The 23496-nt window shown below is 37.6% G+C and overlaps 1 protein-coding gene across 1 annotated transcript in view; it reads left to right on the top strand.

The window, feature by feature from the left end:
* Positions 1-17838, top strand: part of ROBO1 (roundabout guidance receptor 1) — a 534041-nt gene extending 516203 nt beyond the window's left edge. The window contains exons 26-30 of the mRNA XM_086482457.1: positions 2988-3397; positions 5171-5323; positions 12976-13284; positions 14533-14732; positions 17692-17838. Of these exons, the coding sequence (XP_086338583.1) occupies positions 2988-3397; positions 5171-5323; positions 12976-13284; positions 14533-14732; positions 17692-17838 (1219 nt within the window). The remainder of the gene's footprint in view (positions 1-2987; positions 3398-5170; positions 5324-12975; positions 13285-14532; positions 14733-17691) is intronic.
* The last annotated feature ends 5658 nt before the right edge of the window (positions 17839-23496 follow it).

The following is a 23496-nucleotide window of genomic DNA, read 5'->3' as shown; positions in this document are numbered from 1 at the left end:
CACAAGTGTAAAAACTTACATGCAATATTCTAGTCATACTTTCTATTTTCAGTGAAATGCAAGCCTGTTATCATGAGATAAATTTGATCTTGCAGAGTAGACTCTAGAACTTTGATTTTATTGGTATAGTTTGCTGGATATTTACGGATGTGTTTTCCAGAATGTTTTTTGAAAGATTAGTCTATTTTTATGTTTCCCTCTTTTAAGTAAGCAGTGGTTACTAATCTTTTTTTAAAGGGCCTGTATCTGCCTTTACTTTTGTTCCCTAATTCTCCTTGGTCTGCCTTGTTTTGTTTTCTTAATTCTTTACTGTAACAATTCTTGTACTGTGTACTTTTTCTCTTCCTCTATGTTCCTGAGTCTTTATAATCACTCTTTTTATTAGTGGATGGCTAATAGTATTTTCCTGTAATTTCCATTGGCCCTGATATGTTCAGGGCACAGAAGTGTTCATTTTAATCACTTAGGTTTTCTGGGTTATTTAGAGATTAAACTGGCTGGACACTAACGGAAAAGAGAAATGCTGAGAGCAATGTGTTATGAGTGACTTTCCAGAACCTCAGCTACCATGTTCTGGAATGACATACAGGATGGAATAGGCATTGGAGCAGATGTGTACAAACATGCATAACCAGCCAGCAGCTGCCTGGAAAGTAGAAGGTTTGCTCAACACAAAGACTCATGGCTAGGCACCATAAATGTCACCAAAAGTGGCAGAAGCATCTGGAAGGATGTTCCAGTTTGAGCTCAGAGGGCATACAGCTTACTCATTGAGTGGACTGAAAAAATAAAATGTATATTTGTTTTGTTCTTTGTGCAGTGGTTAAGTCTAGCTTTGCTTAAAGTCTTAGAATTGTTAGTGACTTTCTCTTTTTTATCTTACTTTTTTCAAACATTGTTTCTATTCTTTTTGCTACCTCCGCCTCGTCAGTTAAAAAAGATTCACGTAATTCTGTTTGCTTGATTTGTAAGGCTTGGCCGACTACCTTTTCCATCTAATGGTGTTGATATGACCCATGGCATTGCTATTTAGGAGTTGGATGTACTGTTCTCAACAGCTGTAGCCCCTTCTGGAACGGGGGTTTCTGTTTTGAATGTGGTGTGACAATACTTTCCAATTAAGAATACGTTCTAAGGGTTGCCTCTCAGTATTGTTTGAGGGGGATTTGTAAATGGTGGTTTTATAGTGAAAATAATGTTTAAAATATTATTTGTCATACTTTTTATTGGATTTAATTGTAGTTCTGCTGAATATTATCTCGATTTCTGATCAGAACCAGGCATCTAGAATATGATTCTGGTGGTGATGGTGTACTGTAATAGTTCTCTGTCTGGTCAGATTGCTAGAAGAGTAGCAAACTGAAATAGAAACTGTGCTCTGGAAGAGTGGACAAGCAGAGAAAAGTAAAGAATTAGTGAGATAGGAGATTATGTCAACGTTAAAGCGAGAGCTGAGATAGGAGACGATGTCACTGTTAGAGCAAGAACCACAGCATCAGATAGAGTGAACGAGGTATTGTTAATTCTGTATGCCCATGAACCAGCTGCTCTCAATTAGCCTATCCTTAAAGGCTGGCAGGCAAGCTATATTTTCAAGAACGCTATCATATTTTGTAACCAGTTGCCTGTTGTAATACCAAAATCTAGAGAATGGGAAGACTGGCAAATATATTACAAGGACAGTTGTCACAAGAGCTTTAAATTAAGGCAGTAAAACTTTATTGGGCAAGGTCTCTAGCCGAAGGCAGGTAGAGGTTCCTCAGCAATGGCTTCTGGGATTTTGTGGTAGGAAGGGGTTATTAAATTATTATTGGGTATATATCCCTAACTGACGTTTTCATTCTATTCAGTACTTAATACAGCAAGTGGAAAACAGTGGCTAGATGATGCAGTCCAGGGAGGTTCCAGCTTGCTCTTGCCACAAATTATCACTTTTTTCCTTGCTAAATTTTCCTTTCAAAATTAGTAAGTATTCCCATTTATTAAAATGAAAAAATCACGTCCCCCCAAAGAAGAAAATACTTAGTTTATGAGTCACCATTAGATAATGAGAAAATAAGAGTGAAAGAGCGACAAAGAAAAATTACTTTGGAAATTTTTGTAAAGCAGACTGCAGTAGAAATTCCTGGTAAGCAAAGCCAAAAGTACAGCTGTTGCTGCAGAAAATATTTCTTCCTATCCAATAAGTGGCAATTAAGGAGCATTCCTGTGGCCTTGACGATGTTACTATCTGGGACTTCTGAGTGAAGTATTAACTAAACTGAGCGTTGATCTAATGATATCCAATATTTTGCCTGGACAAAGCTGGAGACATACATTACTGATGATTTAAGCTCAAAATAAACTAACCCATAAATCTATAGGCACTTTGGTATCCTTAAGACCTAGAACCAATAGAGAAATTTTTCTTTATATTATGATCTACACCAATTTTAAAAATAATGAGAGAACGATATCTCTTTTCATTTCTTTCTGAACTGGAGTGGGTGGAGGGAAGAAAATGTTTATAGAGCAATCTGTTTGGTTGGAGGCATCTGTTGACATTGATAGTTTCAATCTTCTAGAGCAATATACAGACACTTCTTTTGCTTATACTCTCAAGGATGCAGAAATAATTTTTTTAAATAGTCATATGAGCTGTAACCACCTCTTCACCTAGCTGTACATGTGCTACTTTAGGAAAAATGAACAGCTTTATGCAAAATAAGCCAAAGTTCATTAAAATCTGTGATAAAGGAACTGTATTAAAAAATCAGATTTCTTTGCGGTAGAATCCAAACTACATAGCTGTCAGTTCTGATTTACAGCAAAAATAGAAACTAAAAAAAACCAACAACCAATACTGAACCTTTCAGATATAAATTCTTTTGATTTCAGAAGGCAAGTCAAGCTTGTTGGGAAATAAAAGAAGTCTTCTCGTCAATCTACTGTTTCCTCTGACTATGTTATGTGACTTCAATTCTTCTTACCCTTGTGTTTTTATGCAGACGTCAACCTGTGAGTCCTCCACCCCCTCCAAGGCCTATCTCCCCACCACATACCTATGGATATATCTCAGGGCCCTTGGTTTCTGATATGGATACTGATGCCCCAGAAGAGGAAGAGGATGAGGCAGATATAGAGGTTGCCAAGATGCAGAACAGAAGGCTCCTTTTGCGTGGCCTTGAGCAGACACCTGCCTCTAGCGTTGGGGATTTGGAAAGCTCTGTGACAGGGTCCATGATCAATGGCTGGGGTTCAGCCTCCGAAGAAGATAACATCTCAAGTGGGCGGTCTAGCGTTAGCTCTTCCGATGGATCTTTTTTTACCGATGCAGATTTTGCACAGGCTGTTGCAGCAGCTGCGGAGTACGCTGGCCTGAAAGTAGCCAGACGTCAAATGCAGGATGCAGCAGGAGGTGAGTTTGTCCTCTATTTGGTGGAAGAACAAAAACCAAATGGCCATTGTGAAATGTATTTGTGCACAGCTGCTTCCTGGATTCCTGTTGTTCTTATAACATCGAGAAATTCAGGAGGAGGGGTCAATTTGCACTAGTGGAAGAGTCAAAAAAGGAGTTTTGGTGAAACAGTTCAAATAAATTGCTGTTCTACATTGATTTTCATAATTAGTTCCTAATTTTTTGGTCTCGTTGGTTATTGCCATGCCTCAACCCTACTGATGGATTTGCAACCAGAACTGAAGGGGAGGGGGAAGAGGATTAGAGAATTCTGGCCTTTTGTATAGGGCTCACAGTGTTTTCAGTCACTCTTCATGAGAGGTTTAATCCCTCTGTATTGAAATGTCCAAATAAATAGTAACCTTTAGAGTCATATTTGCCCTGGATTTGAAAAAAAAAATGTACTATAATTGTTTTATTACTGTATTTTGGAGAATGCTGTTCAAGCTCTTGCTGCTGCATTGTTGAGATGAAGTGGTCTTGTGTTGGTTTCATAATTTGACAGCTGTTATTAGATTATAGATTATGCATACGCATCAAGGCCTTATGCATGTGTTTCTTTTTTTTTTCTCATGAATCACCACTGGACATATGTAATATGGTACTTGAAATATTTAATGTTTTACAACATACTGGTTACCAGTAACACTGGATATGTATGGGTAATCAGTAACCTGACTGGGCCAAATGGATATTGTTACGGTTCAGCTAAGAAATAAGAGTACCGCAGGGTAGAATGCAGGTTTCAAGCAGCTCCATGAATGTTTTGCCAATCAATCCTATTAAACTGCCAGACCTGGAGAAGAGGTACCCTGTCACAACTGTGTCCACCCTGACTCCACAGATTAGCAACGTCTCTCCCATTTCTGATATCCTCTCCCAGTTAACAGTCCTTTGTTTCATTTCAACGCAGCTGTTCATCATGAAGAGTGAGAGGGGAGGTAATTTAGTAATTCTGGATGAAATCCTGGCCAATTGAAGAAGGTGGCAAAACTCCCATTCATACCCACAGGGCCAGGATTTTATCCATTTTATATGTATAAGTTCATATAAATATGTGTGTCTATGTCTGTGTAAGTTTATATATTTAGAAAAGGTCTTTTTGCATCCCATTACTATTAAAGATAAATAATTTTACAACAGTAAAGTTCATGTTATGAAGTGATTTTTGTGTATTGATATTACTTGTGCCTGACTACACGTCCTAAAAATGTGACACTCCTTATCTGCAAATAAGCTGTGATAAAATGCCAGTCATACATCCCCAGTGCCATTCCTGGTAATTCTCTCAAAGTGGCGGAGGGGGCGTCTGTACCCAAGACCTGCTGGTGACTTTCTCTGCTTATGGCATGGGTGACCTCGCACCGCCCAAGCTAGGGGAGGTGAAACCCATCTTGAAAGTGAAACATTTTGTTGTTTCCAGGAAGCTGTTGGGTGGGAAGCCTGCTTGTGCGTGCCTACTGATGGAGTTCACATTCCTGGGGCAGGAGCTACCAAGCAGTTGGACAGTTTTCTGTGCAACTAAGCCAGCCTGCCTGCTGATAAGGTGGCAAATGCTTCAATTTAGTTACAGCTCACTCTAAAACTGATTACAGAAAGGATGAGAATTTTATTCTCCAACAGTGTATTTTCAGGTTTTGTACAGCTAGGTCATTCTGATGTGAAAAAAAGAGAAAGCATGAAACTACTTTTATGTAAGAAAAATAATTGCTGTTGTTCTGTAACAATTTCCAGGCCGTAGACATTTTCATGCATCACACTGTCCTAGACCCACCAGCCCCGTATCTACCGACAGCAACATGAGTGCCGTTGTAATACAGAAGGTCCGACCTGCCAAAAAGCAAAAACACCAGCCAGGACATCTGCGCAGAGAAGTCTACACAGATGGTGAGTCCACTGAAATGGGTGAAAACGTCAGTGAACCTTTCTAAATATGCATTCAGTGCATGTGTGTGAAATTTTTCCACAGAGATAACATTATGCCTCAGAATTCAGTGATTTGTGTTTCCTGTTGTTAAACACACTGAACAGATTAATCATTTTAAATGCCAGAGTTCCTTAATACTGTACATTGATGCTTCCACTCCAGAGCCTTGCACCTGTTTTCTATAGTGTCCTAATCGGCTAATTACTGTCATTATTTAAGAGCCCAGATAGCATAAATAGTACAGTCATTGAGAATAATACGTGGTTACGATTAAAATCTTCGTTCACATCAGTGGCTATTAAAACATTCAGAATCTATCTTTTCCTGAAAAAGAACAATTTACCATTCAAATGGTGGACAACACAAGGCAATGAATTTTAATCCTGAGCACGGCATTGTTGCAAGCAGTTACTCTGTGAGTAAAAGCAAAATCTAATCATCTTCTCTCATGCCTTCACACACAATATCAACTCTTGCTGAAAAGGTAGTCCTTGTATTCTCTTGGGAGTGTAGGAGGATAATGCAAACATTGTGATGTTGTCTAGAGAGAGCCTTTAATGAAAATGCCTCAGGTGGTGCAGCTTTTATTAAAGCACTACCTTCCAGTTTTATAAAACAACCAACGGCCTTTGTTGGAAATTCATGTAAGATAAATTCTCTAAGACTTAACCCATCTTGTCAAGTTTGCTGAATTTGCTAATGGGGGGGGGAGGGTAAGGAGGTAAGGAAAGGCTCATTCCCCACCTCCTGGTTCTTTGCAACAGCAATCTGATTAGGACTTTCATTACCAGTCTGATATTTTTCAAAGAGGGGCATCATTTGCCATTATCATATGAAAGCCTAATATTATAGATCCTTATCCAGGGTTACAAGAAGGGAGTTTTGAGCCACTTCTCCCTATGATTCCTGCCACTTGACGAAAAAATTTAATACAAAGCTCACAGCACGATGAGCAGAAGTAATTTAGCAATGAGTGGTTGTCCGTGCTATTATCTGTACTTTATTCTGTGTATTTTCTCTCACTAGCATCTATCTGATATTAGGCTGCATTAAATACTGGCATGACACAGTGCACCTGGGCCTCTTGGCTTATGCCCAGGCCCCTTCTGTCAGTGAAACTGAGCTGTTGGAATATTATCTGATTTCAAGAGGTTATTACAGTGGTTTTGTGCATGTTTGCTTCTGTGAAAGGACAACACAAGGTGTAAATCCCAAAAACCGTAGCAGAAATGTTACATTTATGAGACCCTTGTAATGGCGTTTTGCAAGATTTTATGGACATTTTATCAGCTTTTATTCTCTTGAAGAGACTGCTCTTAACTGAACAATTGGCTGAGCATCAAACCTCGGTACAAACACAACAGCTAGGACATCAGAGATAAAATCTGGACAGGAGTTTTATGTGGCTGTTTTCTTCTAACACAGGAATAAATAAGAGGTGGGCCTGTATTTGATGACAGGTTTTTGTGAAAGTAATTATATAAAGTTAAATCATAGAGCATTGTGATTAGATATTGCAACAGATTTGACAATCCTGATCAATATTTGTTTTGTGTTATATAGCACCTGCTTACTTCAGCATATTTTCTAATTAAGTAAGAATTTCCACTGACTTGTTTAGTGTGCAATAGAGTGTGGTCATTCAGGGAACAGCAAATTATGGCTTTAATTTCTGCAGATCTAATAAAACCCAGTTCAAAGGTTGAAGGGCTTGTTTGGTTTTGAATTTTTTTTTTTTAAATTTTCCCCTCAATCCATGTACATAAGCATATTTGGAACCTTACTGAAGATTCTAACCATTCATTTTAATGGCCACATGTAGTATATTGTTGCTTTAGAATTAGCTATAAAATAACATCTACTAATTGTTTTTCTCAAGTGGAGAAAAGTGATACGGAGACATGAATGAAACATTTAAGCACAACTGCCTTTCCCAGATATACTTATGTTTTTCTGTTGGCTTGGTGTCATACCGTTACTTACCTTTTTTATAAAGGAGTGCCTGATACCAAGATTTATTTTTTTTCCTCATAGTGGGTGAACATACTTGTGTTTATAGTAGAGTAAAGCAGATGTTCTGAATTTAAGCATTTACTCATGTCCAGAAGCATTGAGTAAATAATAAAAAGAGAAAAATACATTGCTTCATTACTTTCTCAGCCTTTAAAATGGAATTTACTTTCACATATAAAGAATTTTGTACTGTTCCCAAATTATCTGAATTGGTATTTGCTAGCAGTTTCATGAAATACTGGTGTCATGAAGAATTTACACAATTAGTTGACAGAAAGGATATATATAAATAAATCAGGTTTTGCATGAATGGTTGAAAATGCCAAGGAGTATTAGCAGCAATATATGTAAGTCTTAAAAAATTCTGTGGGGTTTTTTTTTTTTTTATACAGCAAGGTTTATGAAAGAGATTGGTATTTCTGAAAGTGTGTCTGTTACTAATGTAGCAGTAAAAGGTCTACTGCTACCCTTTTTTAAATAAAGAGCAGCGCTCTCTGGTCTACTCTGTATTGTACGAGTAGTAACAATTTTGTATTTTCTGCATTAGTTCAAATCAGTTTCTACTTTATGCAGAATGGGATTTCAACTCAGTTGTTTTGTTCCTTGACAGTCATCCAGGCAGTGAAATGTTCTCCATATTTGTTGCTAAAAATCTTTGCTCAGTAGGTGGTAAGGATTAAAATGTATGAATTTTTAATTGCTCTTCATCTAGCGTTTTAGAGACATAACTACTAAGAGTGCATTACAAGAACCAACTAACAGATGTATCCTTCTTCTAAACCTTGCCTGAACTACTTACATATTTAATTTAAGAAACTGAATTTTAAAAGAATATTTTTGTCTTTTCTAAAATTATGTCTATGAAAGTATCTTCTGAACTGTCTTGAATTGATTTATTAGTAGATACAAGCCCTCCAAATTGTGTATGCTTAGATAAAAAGAAGTACTTTGCTACTGCTTCGATTCAGTAGGTCTTTCCATAGAAATTACACCATTGACAGTTCACATGAGATTTTAAATCCTGGTTCTTTTTTAAATCTCTGAGTGACAAAGGAAAAAATACTAACGTTTTCACAGTTAACTGGTTGAGATGGTGACTGAATTATTTAGCTGTATTATCAATGATATGAAGGTAAGGCAGCTGAATTTCTCACAAAAGGCAATTGCATATCTGACAAATATTTCCATGAATTTTCACTTTGAAATGCTAAGCCGTTATGCATGCTGGCATCATTCGTACTTATGTCTCCCTCTGCCTGTGCAGTACAAAAAAACCTAAACCACACAAATTTCAGCAAGGTAAAAAACAAGTAGGAATGCATTTCTTACCTCTGCTAAAAACCAGCTTGTTATTGTATGGTAATAATTTTCAGATACCAACCCTCTTTGCAGTTCTTACTTCTGATTCCATTGTGAGGTATTTTGTAAATGTTGATTTTGTTACTGAGGGAGGTTTTCTGGAGTGAAAATTGTTTTGATAAAAGCGTTATGTGAATGTACATACGGGCAAAACAACCCTACAACTCAACAACCCACTGCTTTTATACATCATATTGGGGTTTGCTGTATCTATTTATTCATCCAATTATTGTGTACAGTTTGAGCCATGTTTCTTAAAAGATAAGGCATGAAAATAGCTTCAGTACGTGAATAATAGTAGCTGAGGTTTTTGTTTATCTAAGAATCTTACATGATCTTAAAGCTTTACTAAGTCAGGAACAATCTTGGGTTTAGCATGCCTGCATAAATATGCAATAGAAAAAAATTCACTTTGTATCTTATCTGATACTGCATAAAATCTATATCTCTGCTATTTTCTTCAGAATATGACTGTAGAAATCTACAGCCCGATAGACCTTAAAAGAGAGAGTTGCATAATAAGGCCTACTTCCCTCATTTGTCACTACTTACAGTTCGTCTTTTTGTGCTTATTTGTGATTTTTCCACTTCAGTGCCAAGCTAACTAAGCAGTTTATTTTTCCCCACTGGTGTTTTGCTTATCCCATGATTCCTGTATATGTTCTCATTTAGAAAATTATCATTGCTCCTTTCAAAAGACATATATGGAAGGTTTCCCCTGTAGACCGTGCTATGAAATGGCATCCATTAATTGTTTGAGTTACGTGGGAAGCAGTACAACAGTAGTACGTAGACATGAATGAAACATATGAGCACAGCTGACCTTTAACAAATACTTCTGAGTTCTCTATATTGGTTTGATGTTGCTTTGTGATTTATTTTTTATTCCTTACAATGGAAGCTTCTATTTTGCTTTTAATAATAAGTGTGCCAGTTTGTACTCGAGGAGGCAGATTGGATCTGGATTTTCTCTGTGATCTAGGCTGTTAAAATAAATACCACAGGGGTGTAATAGTGTTGACCTCTGAAAAGTTTTTTTTTTCCTCTGTAAAGGATTCTTCTCAGCAAGGAGTACTGTGTTATAATGAAGATTTTTATAGTTTCCCTGCAGGTTGCAAAAATGTTCTTGAAAGAGAATATCACTTTTCTTTAGCTATTACTGTACCATAGGGCTACTGCCATTTTATGGAACTTTTTATGTCAATGAATCTTTCCGTTCTATAGTCAAGATTTAACACCGCTTTGTTCGTTGTCCTGTGCAGCTGGATAGGATTCTTGAATAAAGTAGTTTGTTCCAAGTTGTGTTTAATAGTCTACAGGAAAGATGCTGTCCTTCCCTTTGGTATTCAGCCAATGCATTGCTGTGCCACAACTGTTGGAGACCGGCTTCAAGGGTGACTGAAAAGGCTGATGTTAAGTACCTATACTCCCTTTACATCAGCAGGCTCAACAGAAGGGCTATTCACTGCTCTGATAACCTGATAGAGACTGAGTGGGGAATGTGAGACACAAGATACTGCATGAACAGCTGTGGTTCCAGAAGCCTACACTTCTGAGTTTGAGTATCTTCATCCACTTCTGATTCAGTATGTCCTTTTCTGAGAGAAGACATGTTATGAGAAGGATGTTTTCCTCAGACTGGAAAATATTGTTTGCCTCTCTGCATGCTAACGCAGAGTTTATCTTGTTTTTTAAATCTTGACCAAGTTCTGTAATCACTAAAAGTATTCTGCACAAGGTGGGAACCATCACCATCTCCAGCCTTGCTTTTGAAGAACGGTTCATGTTCTTGATAAGCTTTGGTCTGAATCTGACATGGTCTGATATGCTGGGCTTTCAAGGAATATATCACATGCAACTCTGAGGTCTTGGGCAGACTTCACACAATTTTTCACCTAGTTGTTGAATTGTAAGAGGTTATGTACTTTTTCAGACCAACATTTTTTGGAGCAGGTATTAACACTTAAGATCACATGGCTGTGGAGCCTTGTGATCCAAATATCCAAACTTGCAGGCACATATTGATTTAAGCATCTACAGGGCTGGGGAGCACAGTGAAAGTGGTTTGATTCACTCTTTGGTGGCTGGAGATCGCAGGGCATTTTTAAAGGAGGCAGTCTGAATGCTACTCTGATGTCTGGAATTACAGAATTTCATTGCTAAGGTTGTGCATTGGACAGAGATTACCTCTGTAAACCATGTTTATACAGTTATGGATAACAAAGGAATGCAACATAACTGATTCTGTGCTTTCTTGCCAAAAACTGTTGTATTTCAGATCTTACTGAATCACACGTTGCCACTGCATTTTACAGTTTTAGTTCCCTCAGATAAATAAGTCCAGTCCATTTGCCCACAAATCTGCCTTTGTTCTTACTTTATAGTCTAATGTTTCCCATAAATAAATAAAATTATTTTGATTCAGCCACTTAGTACATCCAAGCTTCCAGCTAATTTACAGTATGCCTTCTCAAGTTTTGGAAATGACAGTGCTTTTTTCTTAAAAGGCATCTGCGAATGGTGAGTGTTAAGTAGATACTTAAAATTAAGTCTCAGTATTCAATGTTTACCTTTAGCTACTGTCTAAAACTGATGTTCCCCAAACTGCCAGAGTTTGAAAAACAAAGTACCCTACACAAATTGCAAGGAACATAAGGCCACTTGTCGAACTTGTTCTTAGCTAAGAGGAACAGGACAGAAGTTTCTGCATTTCTTGTTAAATGGATTTGGTCCCTTATTCAAGCCATAAATTAGAACAAGGTGAAGTTTTCTTGGTTGCTTGGTTGGGTTTTTGTGGGGTTGGTTTTTTTGTGGTTTTTTACCAAGACAATGGAGTTAATGCAGCAAGAATGATGTTACAGGTCTCATTTACCTGAAGTATGTCCAACCTTAGGAAATGTACTTTGTGACGTCTTTCTTCTCCATCCCCAGTCCAGACAACTGATAAAATTTCCAGTCTTATTTAAAACAGGTCAAGAGCAATTCCAAATTATGCCCCCAGTTTTAACATGGAGGATGGTGCCCAGTAAGCTTTCATAGAGCACTGAATTCTGTGTTTGCTACACCTTTCCACATGGCTAGATCAAGTCACTTGTGCTTTGGGTCACTGGAAAACCTCTCAAAAATGTCTGGCCTCTTCCATATCTGAATTTATATATGTGTGTTAGGTGCCTATTTTTCCTTATTCAGGAGTACTACCTTTATTCTTGGCCCAGTGTAGTTAATTTTCAGTTGAAACGTTCTCTTGACTAGACTGTGAATTAGCTGTATATATAGTGATGGTGTTAGAAAACCACAGCTGCTCCAAGACTTTTGTGGAAGTTGAAAGAATGAATGCACACTATTATAAAATGCTGAAGTTACATTTTTTAATAGTGCTGCTTTTTTTTTTTTTTTGCAATCTCACTTGAGAATATTAACCTCAGAAACATCTTCCACATCTCACTTTTTTTAACCTGTTGTTCTCTTATGTGCATTTGATTTGTTCCTACAGCTTTGTTGTGAACTGCTTTTGTAACGTCATATCCTTGGTTGAGTTTTACGTTTTTTTACCTTCACATTTTGTGTTCCACAGAGCACCCTTGTAGTCTGATGAACATTTTACACATTCTAGTTTTAAGTCTTAATGCAGGGATAGAGAAATTTAGCTAAGTAAAACATACTTGTGCCTTATAAATACTATTTAAAAATATAGAGAATTTTAGAACCCCTTAAGCTGTGCTAATTTAAGGAGGCAAATTAATATAATTAATGTACTTTATCCTTACATATATCAGCAGTGCATCTGATACACATTCTTACACCCCAGCCAACTTGCTTTAATGCTCAGTACACTGAAGACGCTGAGACACTATAGCACAGGCTTCTGTGTTGTTGAAAGGACTTAGCAAAAATGATAAATATCAGCAAAGATATGTTAATATGTTTTACTCTGTGTTGATATCCATAAGTAATATATGCCTAAAGTTTGTTACAGCATTTTGTAATGATTTTTAAGAAAATATTGTGATTTAAAAGGCAGTAAGTGGTCTTTATTTTGCATTTTTAAAGCTCAAGATTTGCAAAATACCTATCAGCGGTTCTAGCAGTAACATAATACTTTTTGGGGAGGAGATAGAAAGGCAGAGGGAGGGCTGAAAGTAAATAGGGCATCTGTTTCTTCAGTTCAAGTTAAACATTATTTCTTAATTTCACTAGTGTATGATGTCATTGTAATGATTATTCTTTTTCAACTTTGCAGACTTACCACCCCCTCCTGTGCCACCTCCAGCTATAAAATCACCAACTGCCCAGTCCAAATCACAGCTGGAGGTGCGGCCGGTCATGTTGCCAAAACTTGCTTCTATAGAAGCGAGGACAGACAGATCTGCGGAAAGGAAAGGAGCAAGCTACAAGGGGAGGGATGGGGTGGATGGGAGACAGCATTCAGACGTGCGGACAAATTCAGGAGAGCGGAGAGAATCACAGGAACAGCAAAACGATGGGAAACTGCGAGGAAATAAAGCACCAAAACGAGAGGGCACACCAGCAAAAACTCATCTTCTTCAAGGTTCTTTTGCATGCTCTGGGTTTACTGGCTGTTGATCACAAGGAACAGGCCAGCTTTTTTCAGGTCTCTCACACTGCTGGTGTGAGTGAAGTTAGATCTGCTGAATTGTCACCATTCATTGTAATTATACAGTTCTAATATAGGTCATGTTGCAGATTCTCGTTAAGGTAAAATGGAAATAAAAGCTTATGAAAAACATAGATTTTCTATCTTGCTTTCCTTATACCCATCATGTATTAAAGCTGACGCTGAGGAAGCCCAAACAGAGTTGTAAGGATCAGTGTCCTTGCTCCTACCATACATTTATAGTCCAGTTATATTTAATCTAATTATAATCTAATTTATAAGCAAAGTGAGTGAAGTCAGGTAGTAGATCTGTAAGTCAGATACTTAACTTTTCCACCAAAGAGTTGGCACTTGGCCCATTTTTGCGTAGTTAAAAAGGGCCAAAATGATACCTGGTCATGTTTAAGAAAGCCATAGTAGTACAGCATTAGTTATAAGTACTAATTGACATGGCATTCTGTGAATCAGACCTGATCAATGTAATCTCTTGTATATGAAAGTTGGTAAGATTACTAATTAATGGAACACGATTAATGGAATTTGCCAAGTGTTCACTAAGACTTTCAACACAGATTCATACAAATGCCTGGTCCTTTCTTCCTACAGGTATCCAGGGTCAATATCAGGGCTGATTGGGTAGTAAGATGGTTAAATGGGCACATTAGTAAGAGGTTGGTTACAGTGAACAGCTATAGAGAAAATTTATCAGGAGGTTACCTTGGAGGATGGTGTTGAAATTGTAAAACAGGCCCACTAATTTTGTGTCAAGCTCAGTCTGAGAAATGCAGCATCTGAGATTTAGATGGAATGAGCTCTTTGTGAGTATCATGCATATATTGACATTTCCTCCTGCTCATCATATCAAAAATATACTACAAGGGGTGGTTTTTGTCTTAATTTTTCTGTAGAACATAGGACAGGGATCATAAATTGAAATGAAGTGGACAGCAATCATGAATTGGTTTTTCTGTGGTGAATGTTACCATGTAAATACTATAAATTTCCTTGAGAAAACTTCTATAAAGCTGTTATGGAAACAGTGTATTTCATATTTCTGTCAGGCATCACTTTAAACCTACTGAGGATCATAAAAAGTAAAATAAATTAACTGCATGCAGAGATTTTAGGATCACAGTATCTCTGAGCTTGTAAACATAACAATGTATGTATTTAATTATACAGAGGACATCCTACCATATTCTAGACCAACGTTTCCAACATCAAATAATCCTAGAGATCCCAGCTCCTCCAGCTCTATGTCTTCAAGAGGATCAGGAGGCAGACAGAGGGCCGATCAGGCAAATATAGCCCGAAGGAATGTTGCAGAAATGCAAGTACTGGGAGCATATGAACAAGGGGAAGAGGAAGAAGAAGAGATGGAGGTAATAGCAGTTGTACTACTGAAGATGACTAGAAAAACACTCTTTTCTGTGCTTAGGCAGATGCCAAGAAAGAAACGCTTTTGAACCAGAAATATTTATCTTCAGAAAAATTAGTACATTTGTCTGTCTATTAATGTTATGCCCAATCCAAGAAAAGAAACTTTAAGAATGTGTCAAAATCATAAAACCCAAGTAATATGTAGTGTACTATAACTACCACCACACTAAAACCTATGGAACAGAAATTGCAGAAATACAGTATTTAGTCGTGGACTTTACATTATCCAGATTCTTTCAAAAGTGAAAATAAGGAACTAGAGCATCTAAGAACACCTGGGCGTTGCCTTTCACATTTTTTTTGACAGTTTATCATTCTCAATTTTATTAGATATTACGGCATCAGCCTTTTTCTTCTTTTTTTTCTGCCTAATGATGTTAATTCAATTTAAATCCTGATTGTAGAAAGGATGTCCAACATGCAGTCATGTTGCTACATGTAATTAAAAGTAGTAATTATTATTTAAGAGTAACAAATCTCTAAGAAGTATGTGAAACAAATTTTAAATAATAAAATCTAACATGTATTCCTTTATGTCCTTTTTTTTTATTTTTCAATGCAGGAAACAGAAAGCTGAAGACAACGACATGTACTGTAACAGGCTTTTAAAATCTAATCAGAAAAAAAAAAAAAATCACTTAAGATGCCTCAAGTCTGATGATGTTTGACGCCAGAAATAATGTTCAGTGCAATCAGTGTGTACAATTTTTCATTTTTCTTCATGCCATCAGAATGCTAGTTTTTATTTCACTCTTTCTTTGTAAACCCTCCTTATTAGGAACGGCCCTTGCCTATTCCGTAACGCTAAGTGCATCACCTTCGCTGCCCAAGAAGGCAGGTAAGCTGCTCTTCATGGTACGTGGGCCAGCTGCTGCTTCAGGATTAGAACAGAAAGGCATTCCAGAGCCTGGGATCCCGAGGTTTCTCCCCAGCGAGGCAGTGCTTAGTACACTGCGAGTACACCAGTGAGCCAATCAATAACTTTGCAAGTAATACAGCATTGATTGAAAAGTTCCCCGAAGTGAACATCATGCAGAACATTCTTTTGTTCTAGGGGTTTCACTGTAGTCTGCAGTTAGTGCAAATGGTGTCTTACGATTCCAGTAACGACTGTGTGTCTTGTTTTCTGCCAGTCTCTTGCTAACCTTTTGCAGATGCTACAGTTTTACAAATGCAAGTAAAATTAATTTGGGATGAGGTGGCTCTTATTGTAAATATGTACTCATTTTAAATCCCCTGTGGTACTTTGATTTGTCTTTCCATTTTCATCATTAACTACATTCTTATTAAAAATGTCCTTTGGGATAGGCAGGAGGTAAGCCAATATGATTGCTATTTGCCTAATCATGGCATGAGCAAGTTTATCTGAAACTTTTTTTAATTTCCAGCTTCAACAATGCTTATCAAAATAAGCAGGAAAATCAATGGACATTTTTAATAATGATTGGGTAATACCATTAAATGTTGCTGGCCCAAATCTCAGACCTCTACTTGTGTCAATTCACCTTAAAGCAGAAGTGCCACTTAAAGAAGTTTTGTTTGATCTTGGCGATTAATTTTTTTGTAATGCACTGCTTATCTTTTTTTTTTTTTTTGGTTTAAAAAGCACAATCACTAAACTTTGTTTGTAAACCATTGTAACTATTAACCTTTTTTTTTGTCTTACTGAGAATGTTAAGCATTTGTTTGGGATATTTTTCATCTTTTTGTTAATGCTCTATGTTTGTATTTGGAATATTTGAATGATGACAGACGGTAAAGTTACAAACCTAAATGTGGGCCATAATCAAAACACTTCTCACTTTTCCTGGACTCACAGAAAATTACCAATTTTGCTGTGGCCTCTCTCAACATTGGATTATCATTAAAGCTGAAATAGAAGCATTAGTTGCATTGAATTTGCCAAATGATGTCCTCTGTCTGTAGATTTTATGATCTTTTTTGTAATTATAAAATTTCTTTGTCATTGGTGCTAATGGAAAAATGTGTGTTTGTTTATTGACAGCTATCAGGACTAGCCCCAATGAAAAAAAAAAAAAAAAACAAGAAAAAAAAAGTGTTTTGGTGTTTACCGAGGACTGAAATTTTTCATTTAGCTAATTTTTAAAGAAAGGTTCCATAGAAAGGGTGTGCAGTACTAAAGGAACAATCCATGTGATTAATGTTTTCATTATGTTCATGTAAGAAACCCCATATTTTAGCCATAATTTTGCATACTGAGGATCCAATAATCAGAAAAGTAATTTTTGTCACATTATTTATTAAAAATGTTCTCAAATACATTTTCTTGCGTAGTTTCTTGTGTTCCCCAAAATGTAATTTTAGGGCCAAGGTCTGATTTTCTGTTGATAAGAGTCAGAATCTGTTACACTGAAATTATGCCGTTACAGTAGCATGAGCAAAGTAGGAGAGCTGGATGCAGCCTAAGATTTTACATAATTATAATTGATTGCCTTAAAGATCTGATTTCTGGGTGCTTCATGAACTGTGATAACAGAACCATCTCAGCCTGCCAATTTCCAGAGAGAGCTGATGAAGAAAATCTGTACCAACAAAAGCATTCACCTCAGGGGTGAGATACAGTCGTTAGAAAGGAAGATCCAAATACGCAAAGGGAGTGAATGTTACAAGTCATATGTTTGTTGGGGCCTGCACAAATACAAGTTTTCTTACCTGCCTGCTGTCCTCCTGCACTGTAGCCACGCCGTGGTCGGCAGAGTCCTGGTGTGGATCATGGTCAAGTAGGTGGTGGTCCCTTTTCTGCTCTTGCATTTTGATAACCCTGTACTCTTCCTGATCACCCCGTTTTTGCCGTTCCTTACCCTACCCACATCATCCCATTAAAAAAAAAAAGCCAGCACACATTCCATATAAAAAGCCACTATATCTTTTACTCAACAGAACCTTTTTGTTTCTTGTCTTTTTGACTGCCATACTTCTCCTTTCCCAAGAGCTTTAAACAGTCCAGAGCCAGATCCTGCGGTGCTGCAGTGTCCTACAGCACCAAGTATCTTGCCGCAGAAGAGTGTAAGCCTTAATCGAGTGTAAGCCTCAAGTATAATTTTTTTTCATCATTGTAGCTTTGAAGCAGGTATTAAGATTGTAGAATAAGTTAAATATGTTACTTTTCTATGTTGCTTGGGGGTGGGGGATTTCAGCGTCTTCAGTCCTCATGCCTGAGTTCAGACCACCATGTGTTAGAGCTGCCAACACAATCCAGACAGGAGCCAGTAGACCAGACTGTGCCACAGGACACAGCCATCTGGCCTGCACCTTTCCTCTGGAGGAGTCAGGAGAGGTTGATTTGATGGGCACAGACTGCTTCAGCAGCTGGTTGTCTTTCCTGGCACTGGGAACGTGGTTTGGGACCAAGCCATTGCCATAGCAGGGTGTGGGGGACGAGGTGGAGCTCAAGACAGGGTCCCCGAGCGTGTCAGCCGCTTGGCCCGAAAGCTTAAGCCGCTGCCAGAGGTGTAGGGGTGCATCACAAAACTGGGATCTAGTTGCAGCTGTCGTGTGTAGACCTCCGTTAGGTATATCTGTCCCAAAACACTGGTGCTGCATGCCTGAAATAACAGGTACTCGCCTCATTCTTTACTGGCGCGGTGACATACTGGAAACCACGCATTGGATCCCCAGCTGATGTGCACGTCCATCTGCGTAGCTTCACGAGAAGTCAGACTCCAGCTGAAGTTCTGACCTCAAACAGTGGTAAGTAGGAAATCTTGCCCAATGAGGGTTTTTTTTATAAAGAGCTATTATAAGTTTCTTTGATGGTTGATGATGTTCCCTAAGAAGTTATTTGGATTGTTTTGTGATTGCATTCACTTGTGATTAGTAGTATCTTGAGACAGTGCATCACAGAGTTGTCACAGGGCCCTTGCACCTGCACTGGGTCCGCAGTGCATTGTGGTCTTACCAAAAACACTGTAATGAAGATAAAGTAATACAACAGCTTGGCCTTAAGAATTGTAACTCCTCTTAATCAGTATTGATACACTTGACTTGGTCTTTGGCATTCAGTACAGTGAATCTAGGTCATTTACACGTCGGTACTTATCTGAAGAATTATTCAGTGTTTGGAAAGACAACACAACAGAAGAAGGTAGTGTTTGGAGGTTTTGATGACGCTGTAAACCTGAATAAAACAAGTATTGTACTAGAAAATTTGTAGCATTTGTGTGCAATATAATGGATGTAGACGTTTGTTTTTTCTTGTAGTGTGTTCTGTGAAATCCTGTGTGAATTACTGTTAAATTTGACTTTACTCAAAGTAAAATAATATTTCTTGAGATACTCTGAAAGATGTCTAAAAAAACCCCAGAATTTTAAAATATTTTTAAAAAGCCTTGCACATATTTTAGCACTATTATCAGTTTATTTTCCAAAGACTACTTATTTTGAAGCATAAATGACAAATTGGGTTTAATTTAGGATAATGCAAATATGTATTTGCAAAAATTTTGGCTGTAACTGATCATGAAACCTGAACAGTGTAATTTGCTTCAACTCCTGCATATATACTTGACCACCTGATTACCACCTTACCTCCTATGTTCCAGAATGAGCTATTTGTTAAAATACCATCCTAATTAATTTATTGCTTTAGTTAGTCTGTAAAATTTACACAATGTGTTGCTTTTGACATTTTCAACTTTATTTTTTCATAATCTGTTGTCTTCCGTGAATAAACTTAAGGAAGAAAGAACTTCCATGGGAAAAATGTAGAATCTGCCTAACATAACGTCCATTCTGCAATATGCTTTTTCAAAAGTTAATATCCAGCCTCTGTATTCACAGCTCATAAAAGGTTTTTTTACTGTCAACAACAGAACCATCTATTAAAAATTAAAAATACTATATTCCTTAAGTGAAACTTTCAAATTAATTAAAGGATCTACTTACAAGTGGAGAAATTTTCTGTACGTTGTTTTTGCTTATGTTACAGATGAAAATTTTTTGCAAATGAAAGTCCTACTACTTTTATGTAAGATAAGCATTATAATATGTTTAGTGTATACACAGGAAGGTACTGGTATCTGCATATGTAGATTTTCATGTGTATACACTTTTATATTTGCAGAGATAAGCTTGGGAACTGAGAGTCTGTTCCAAATACTCAGCTGAAATGTGAACATGTTTATGGATGTTTGAGGTTTACCCACACATGACTAACTCCCAGTGTTGCTGTGGATGTCATCCTCACTGGACACGCCCCTCAACATCTTTACTGTGTATTGAACTAACTGAAAATTTCAGAATTTAAATCACAAGCTGAAGCTTTAAAATTGACAACAACTGTGAATCTAAGTGTGAACTGTTTACTTGCGTTTGATTTTCTTTGCTTTTTCATTGTACAGGAAGATTTTTCTGTTGCCTATAAATATGTTCTTCACAAAAGCCAGTGCACTATTGGGCTGTCTGTGACAGTGAAACATTTGAAGATTAGGAACATTATTTCTTAAACTATTCCTTTCTTTTTGTCAAGCCACTGAATTGTGGATCACAGAAGCAGTCAAAGATCTGAGATGACAGCATGGTAATGAGGAATGAGGATCCCTTTACATTTTATGTCCATATTGTGGATGGGGAAAAAATTCCATCCAATTCAGAAAGAGGAAAAGGATTTGCTGAAACTGGAATCCAGTCTCTGAAAGGCATAAAGTGGGAAACCAGACTGGAGAAGGGGAATCAAGGGATATAATGAGAGAAAAAAAAACAACCTTGAGGAGCTGAGGAACCCAAGTCTCATTGAAACTAATGACAAAAGGCCTGTTGAATTGAACTGCCCTGGAAGTGAATTACATCCTTACAGACCAGCAAACAGTAGCCATCACAGTGCAATGAATGCTGGAAGAAGAGTGAAATCCTTGTTGCATGCTTGTTTTGTTCTGTGTCCTTGCTAAATATAGACCAAATGGGCTCATTTTAAGCTACCAGAAGGGAAAACCAGGAGTTTAATTCACCATGGCGTTCAGCTTTCTCGTCACATGAGATCATGACGATGGGACCTATTCAGCTCTAGTCTGTGTGTCTTGCGTAAAGTGGAGCCAATTTCTTTTCAAATTTTTTCTGGAGCATGACAATCAAAGCTATGATGGTAAAAATTGTGTTTATTAATTTTTTTTTCAGGCCTAAGATATTTTCAGCAAAAGCAACATCAGGAAATGTAGAATAAAACTACTTAGGATTGACTTTTATTCTGTGGCTTCCCACCAGTCTTAAAGCCCAAATGTGGTTCAAAGTCAGCAGCAAGGGATAACAGTAAAGGAGCCCTTCCAGGCTTTGATGCATAGAAGGACAAAAGCAAAACAAAGCAAAAAAAAAAAAAAAAAAAAGCCAAACCCAAACCCCCCTCGCCTCTTTCAGCAAATGATAATAGGATATTCGCAAAGTGTTTGGATAGCATGAAAATAATGGCCAAAACCCTTTATTTCTGCAATGTTAACTGGCAGAGAATGAAAGATTTCATTACATTTCTGAACAAGATGTTTGCAGAAGAAATTGCACTCTACTGAGCAGAGTACAGAGCAATGCAGTTTCTCATACCTAGTAAAAGCCTGAAAAAAGGCAGAGCTGAGAACTAGGTCCTGTCACAATCATCTCGGCGGCATGCCAAGTCTGTACCCCACTGATCACTCATCTTACTAAAACAAATTAAAATGGAAACAAAATGTTAGTTTCCATAGCTAGCATTAGCAGATATTACAAAGGTGGCAGCATTTGATGGCTTAGCTTAAAATTCAAAAGCCATCATAATCCTGAAGTCTTGGATACTGGTGCCTGAAATAATTGTGCAGACAATGTAACAACGCGAGGTGCTAATGAAGCGGGGTCTCACAGGAAACAATCTATTTAGGCAGATGTGACGAATACGTGAGTGCCAAATGGCTTTATATAGATAGATAGATGGCTTTATATATATCTATATGTATATCTCTGTTCTGTTCCTTGAGCCAACTTCATTCGTATGTGATCCATTTGGAGGGACATGGATATCATTATGCTGCTGCTACTGTAGGCTGAATGCTTCAGAAGGACTTCATGGGAGTTATCATCAGCTTTATGTGTACAAGATGTAAAGGAAACAAATGTACGTCGTTCATCAACAAATTTTCTGCACTTCTGTGCTTTCATTGTGACGTTCTTTTCACTTGCTTTTTACCTTTTTTTCTGCAAAAACTGTTGCATAGAGTGTACAGGATGAAGATTGGCTGTCTAGTTTGCTGAAACCCTTTCTGTTTGTTGAGCGTGTCCATGACTTTGGTGAGTATTTTGCAAATGCTTCTTTTCAGGGAGTATTTTTATTTTTTCCATTAAAACTCTGCACAGTACTATGAAACCAAAACCACATCTTCATTGGGAACCTAATCCTTGAGAGCTCGCTTTGACTGGCTATAATAAAGGCAGGAAGTAAATCCAGAGTGCATGCTAACACTCCATCCTGCTTATGTAGCTGTTTACTATTACAACCTCTCATGCAGGCACCCTCATTGCATCCCTGTGAGACAGGCGATGGTTTTTTTCCCAGCTGTACAAGATGCAAGCTGAAGCATATTCTCAGAGCACTTCTGAGAATTTATCAAAATCACAAAGACTAGCGCAGTTCTGATGTTCAGTTTCTGAAGTCTTCCAATGTATTTCTTCGTTCCACATTAATAATTGCCACAAATATAAGATCAGCCTACTGATGCTCTGGGTACACAGCACCTCATACATTCCTTGCTTACATCCACGTGTGCTTATGTACTTCTCTGACTTTCACAGGGCTTTGTTCACTGGGTCCATAGAGGAAGTTAGGTAGGGCAACATGTAAGCTAAATGTAAGGTGACAGCGGCTGAAGAAGCTGTTGTTTCCAGAATATTAGTCTCAAACCATGAAAGAAATCAGAGTGTCAAACCCAAAAACGTTTGGACCTCCTGGCACTCTGATCCACCATGAGATGATTGGGTGTACAAGTGCTTGGCAAGGAGTTGGTCAGAAATGTTACTGGAACAAAAATTTGAAGTTGATAAAGGGAGGTGAAAGAGCATTTTGAAATGTGCTTTAAAGTGGGGTTTTTTTTGTGGTGTATTTTGATGGGTTTTACCCTGAAAGAAGAACAAGTGAACACTGTTATGTTCCTACTTTATTATGAATGAAAGCTTAGGAAAACAAATGACAGGTGATATTTCCTGTGGAGATTGCCATCTTTGGTTCTCACAGTAATCATCATAAAACTTTGAAATAAGAAATTGCAGCTACGTTCGTTTTTTACACAACTGAGAAATTAATAAGGCTGTGCCAACAAGATACCAACCAGGATGTCTGAGCCCCATTTTAAAATGTAGGAAAACAACCTTGAAAGGATACTCTCACCAAAATAACAAACAAGAGCTTAACTGTATTTCCTGCGGAAGGAAGGTCCTGCAGACGCTTAACTTTTGCAGCAGATACGCCTCAGAACAGTCTGAATCCCTGTGGCATTAGAATTAAGATACAGTGGGATTAATTTAATGTCTGTCAAGCACTCTGAATATGAGTGTTTCTGTGTAAGCCCTAAGTAATAGCAGCACTTCTGTCAGTTTTGTTTTGCAATCACAGTCAGGATGGTTTCTCAATGGCTTTTGGAGAGCTTTCATTTAGTTAGTTAACCAGTCCACTGAAGTGCAATAAATCTATACTAAAAACCAAGGAAAACAAAAAATGGATTTTATGTGAATTCT

The sequence above is a fragment of the Leptosomus discolor genome, chromosome 1, assembly GCF_034619465.1.
Source record: "Leptosomus discolor isolate bLepDis1 chromosome 1, bLepDis1.hap2, whole genome shotgun sequence".
Taxonomy (NCBI): domain Eukaryota; kingdom Metazoa; phylum Chordata; class Aves; order Leptosomiformes; family Leptosomidae; genus Leptosomus; species Leptosomus discolor.
Note: the sequence above shows the minus strand (reverse complement) of the source record. Positions and strands in the feature narration are given on the sequence as shown.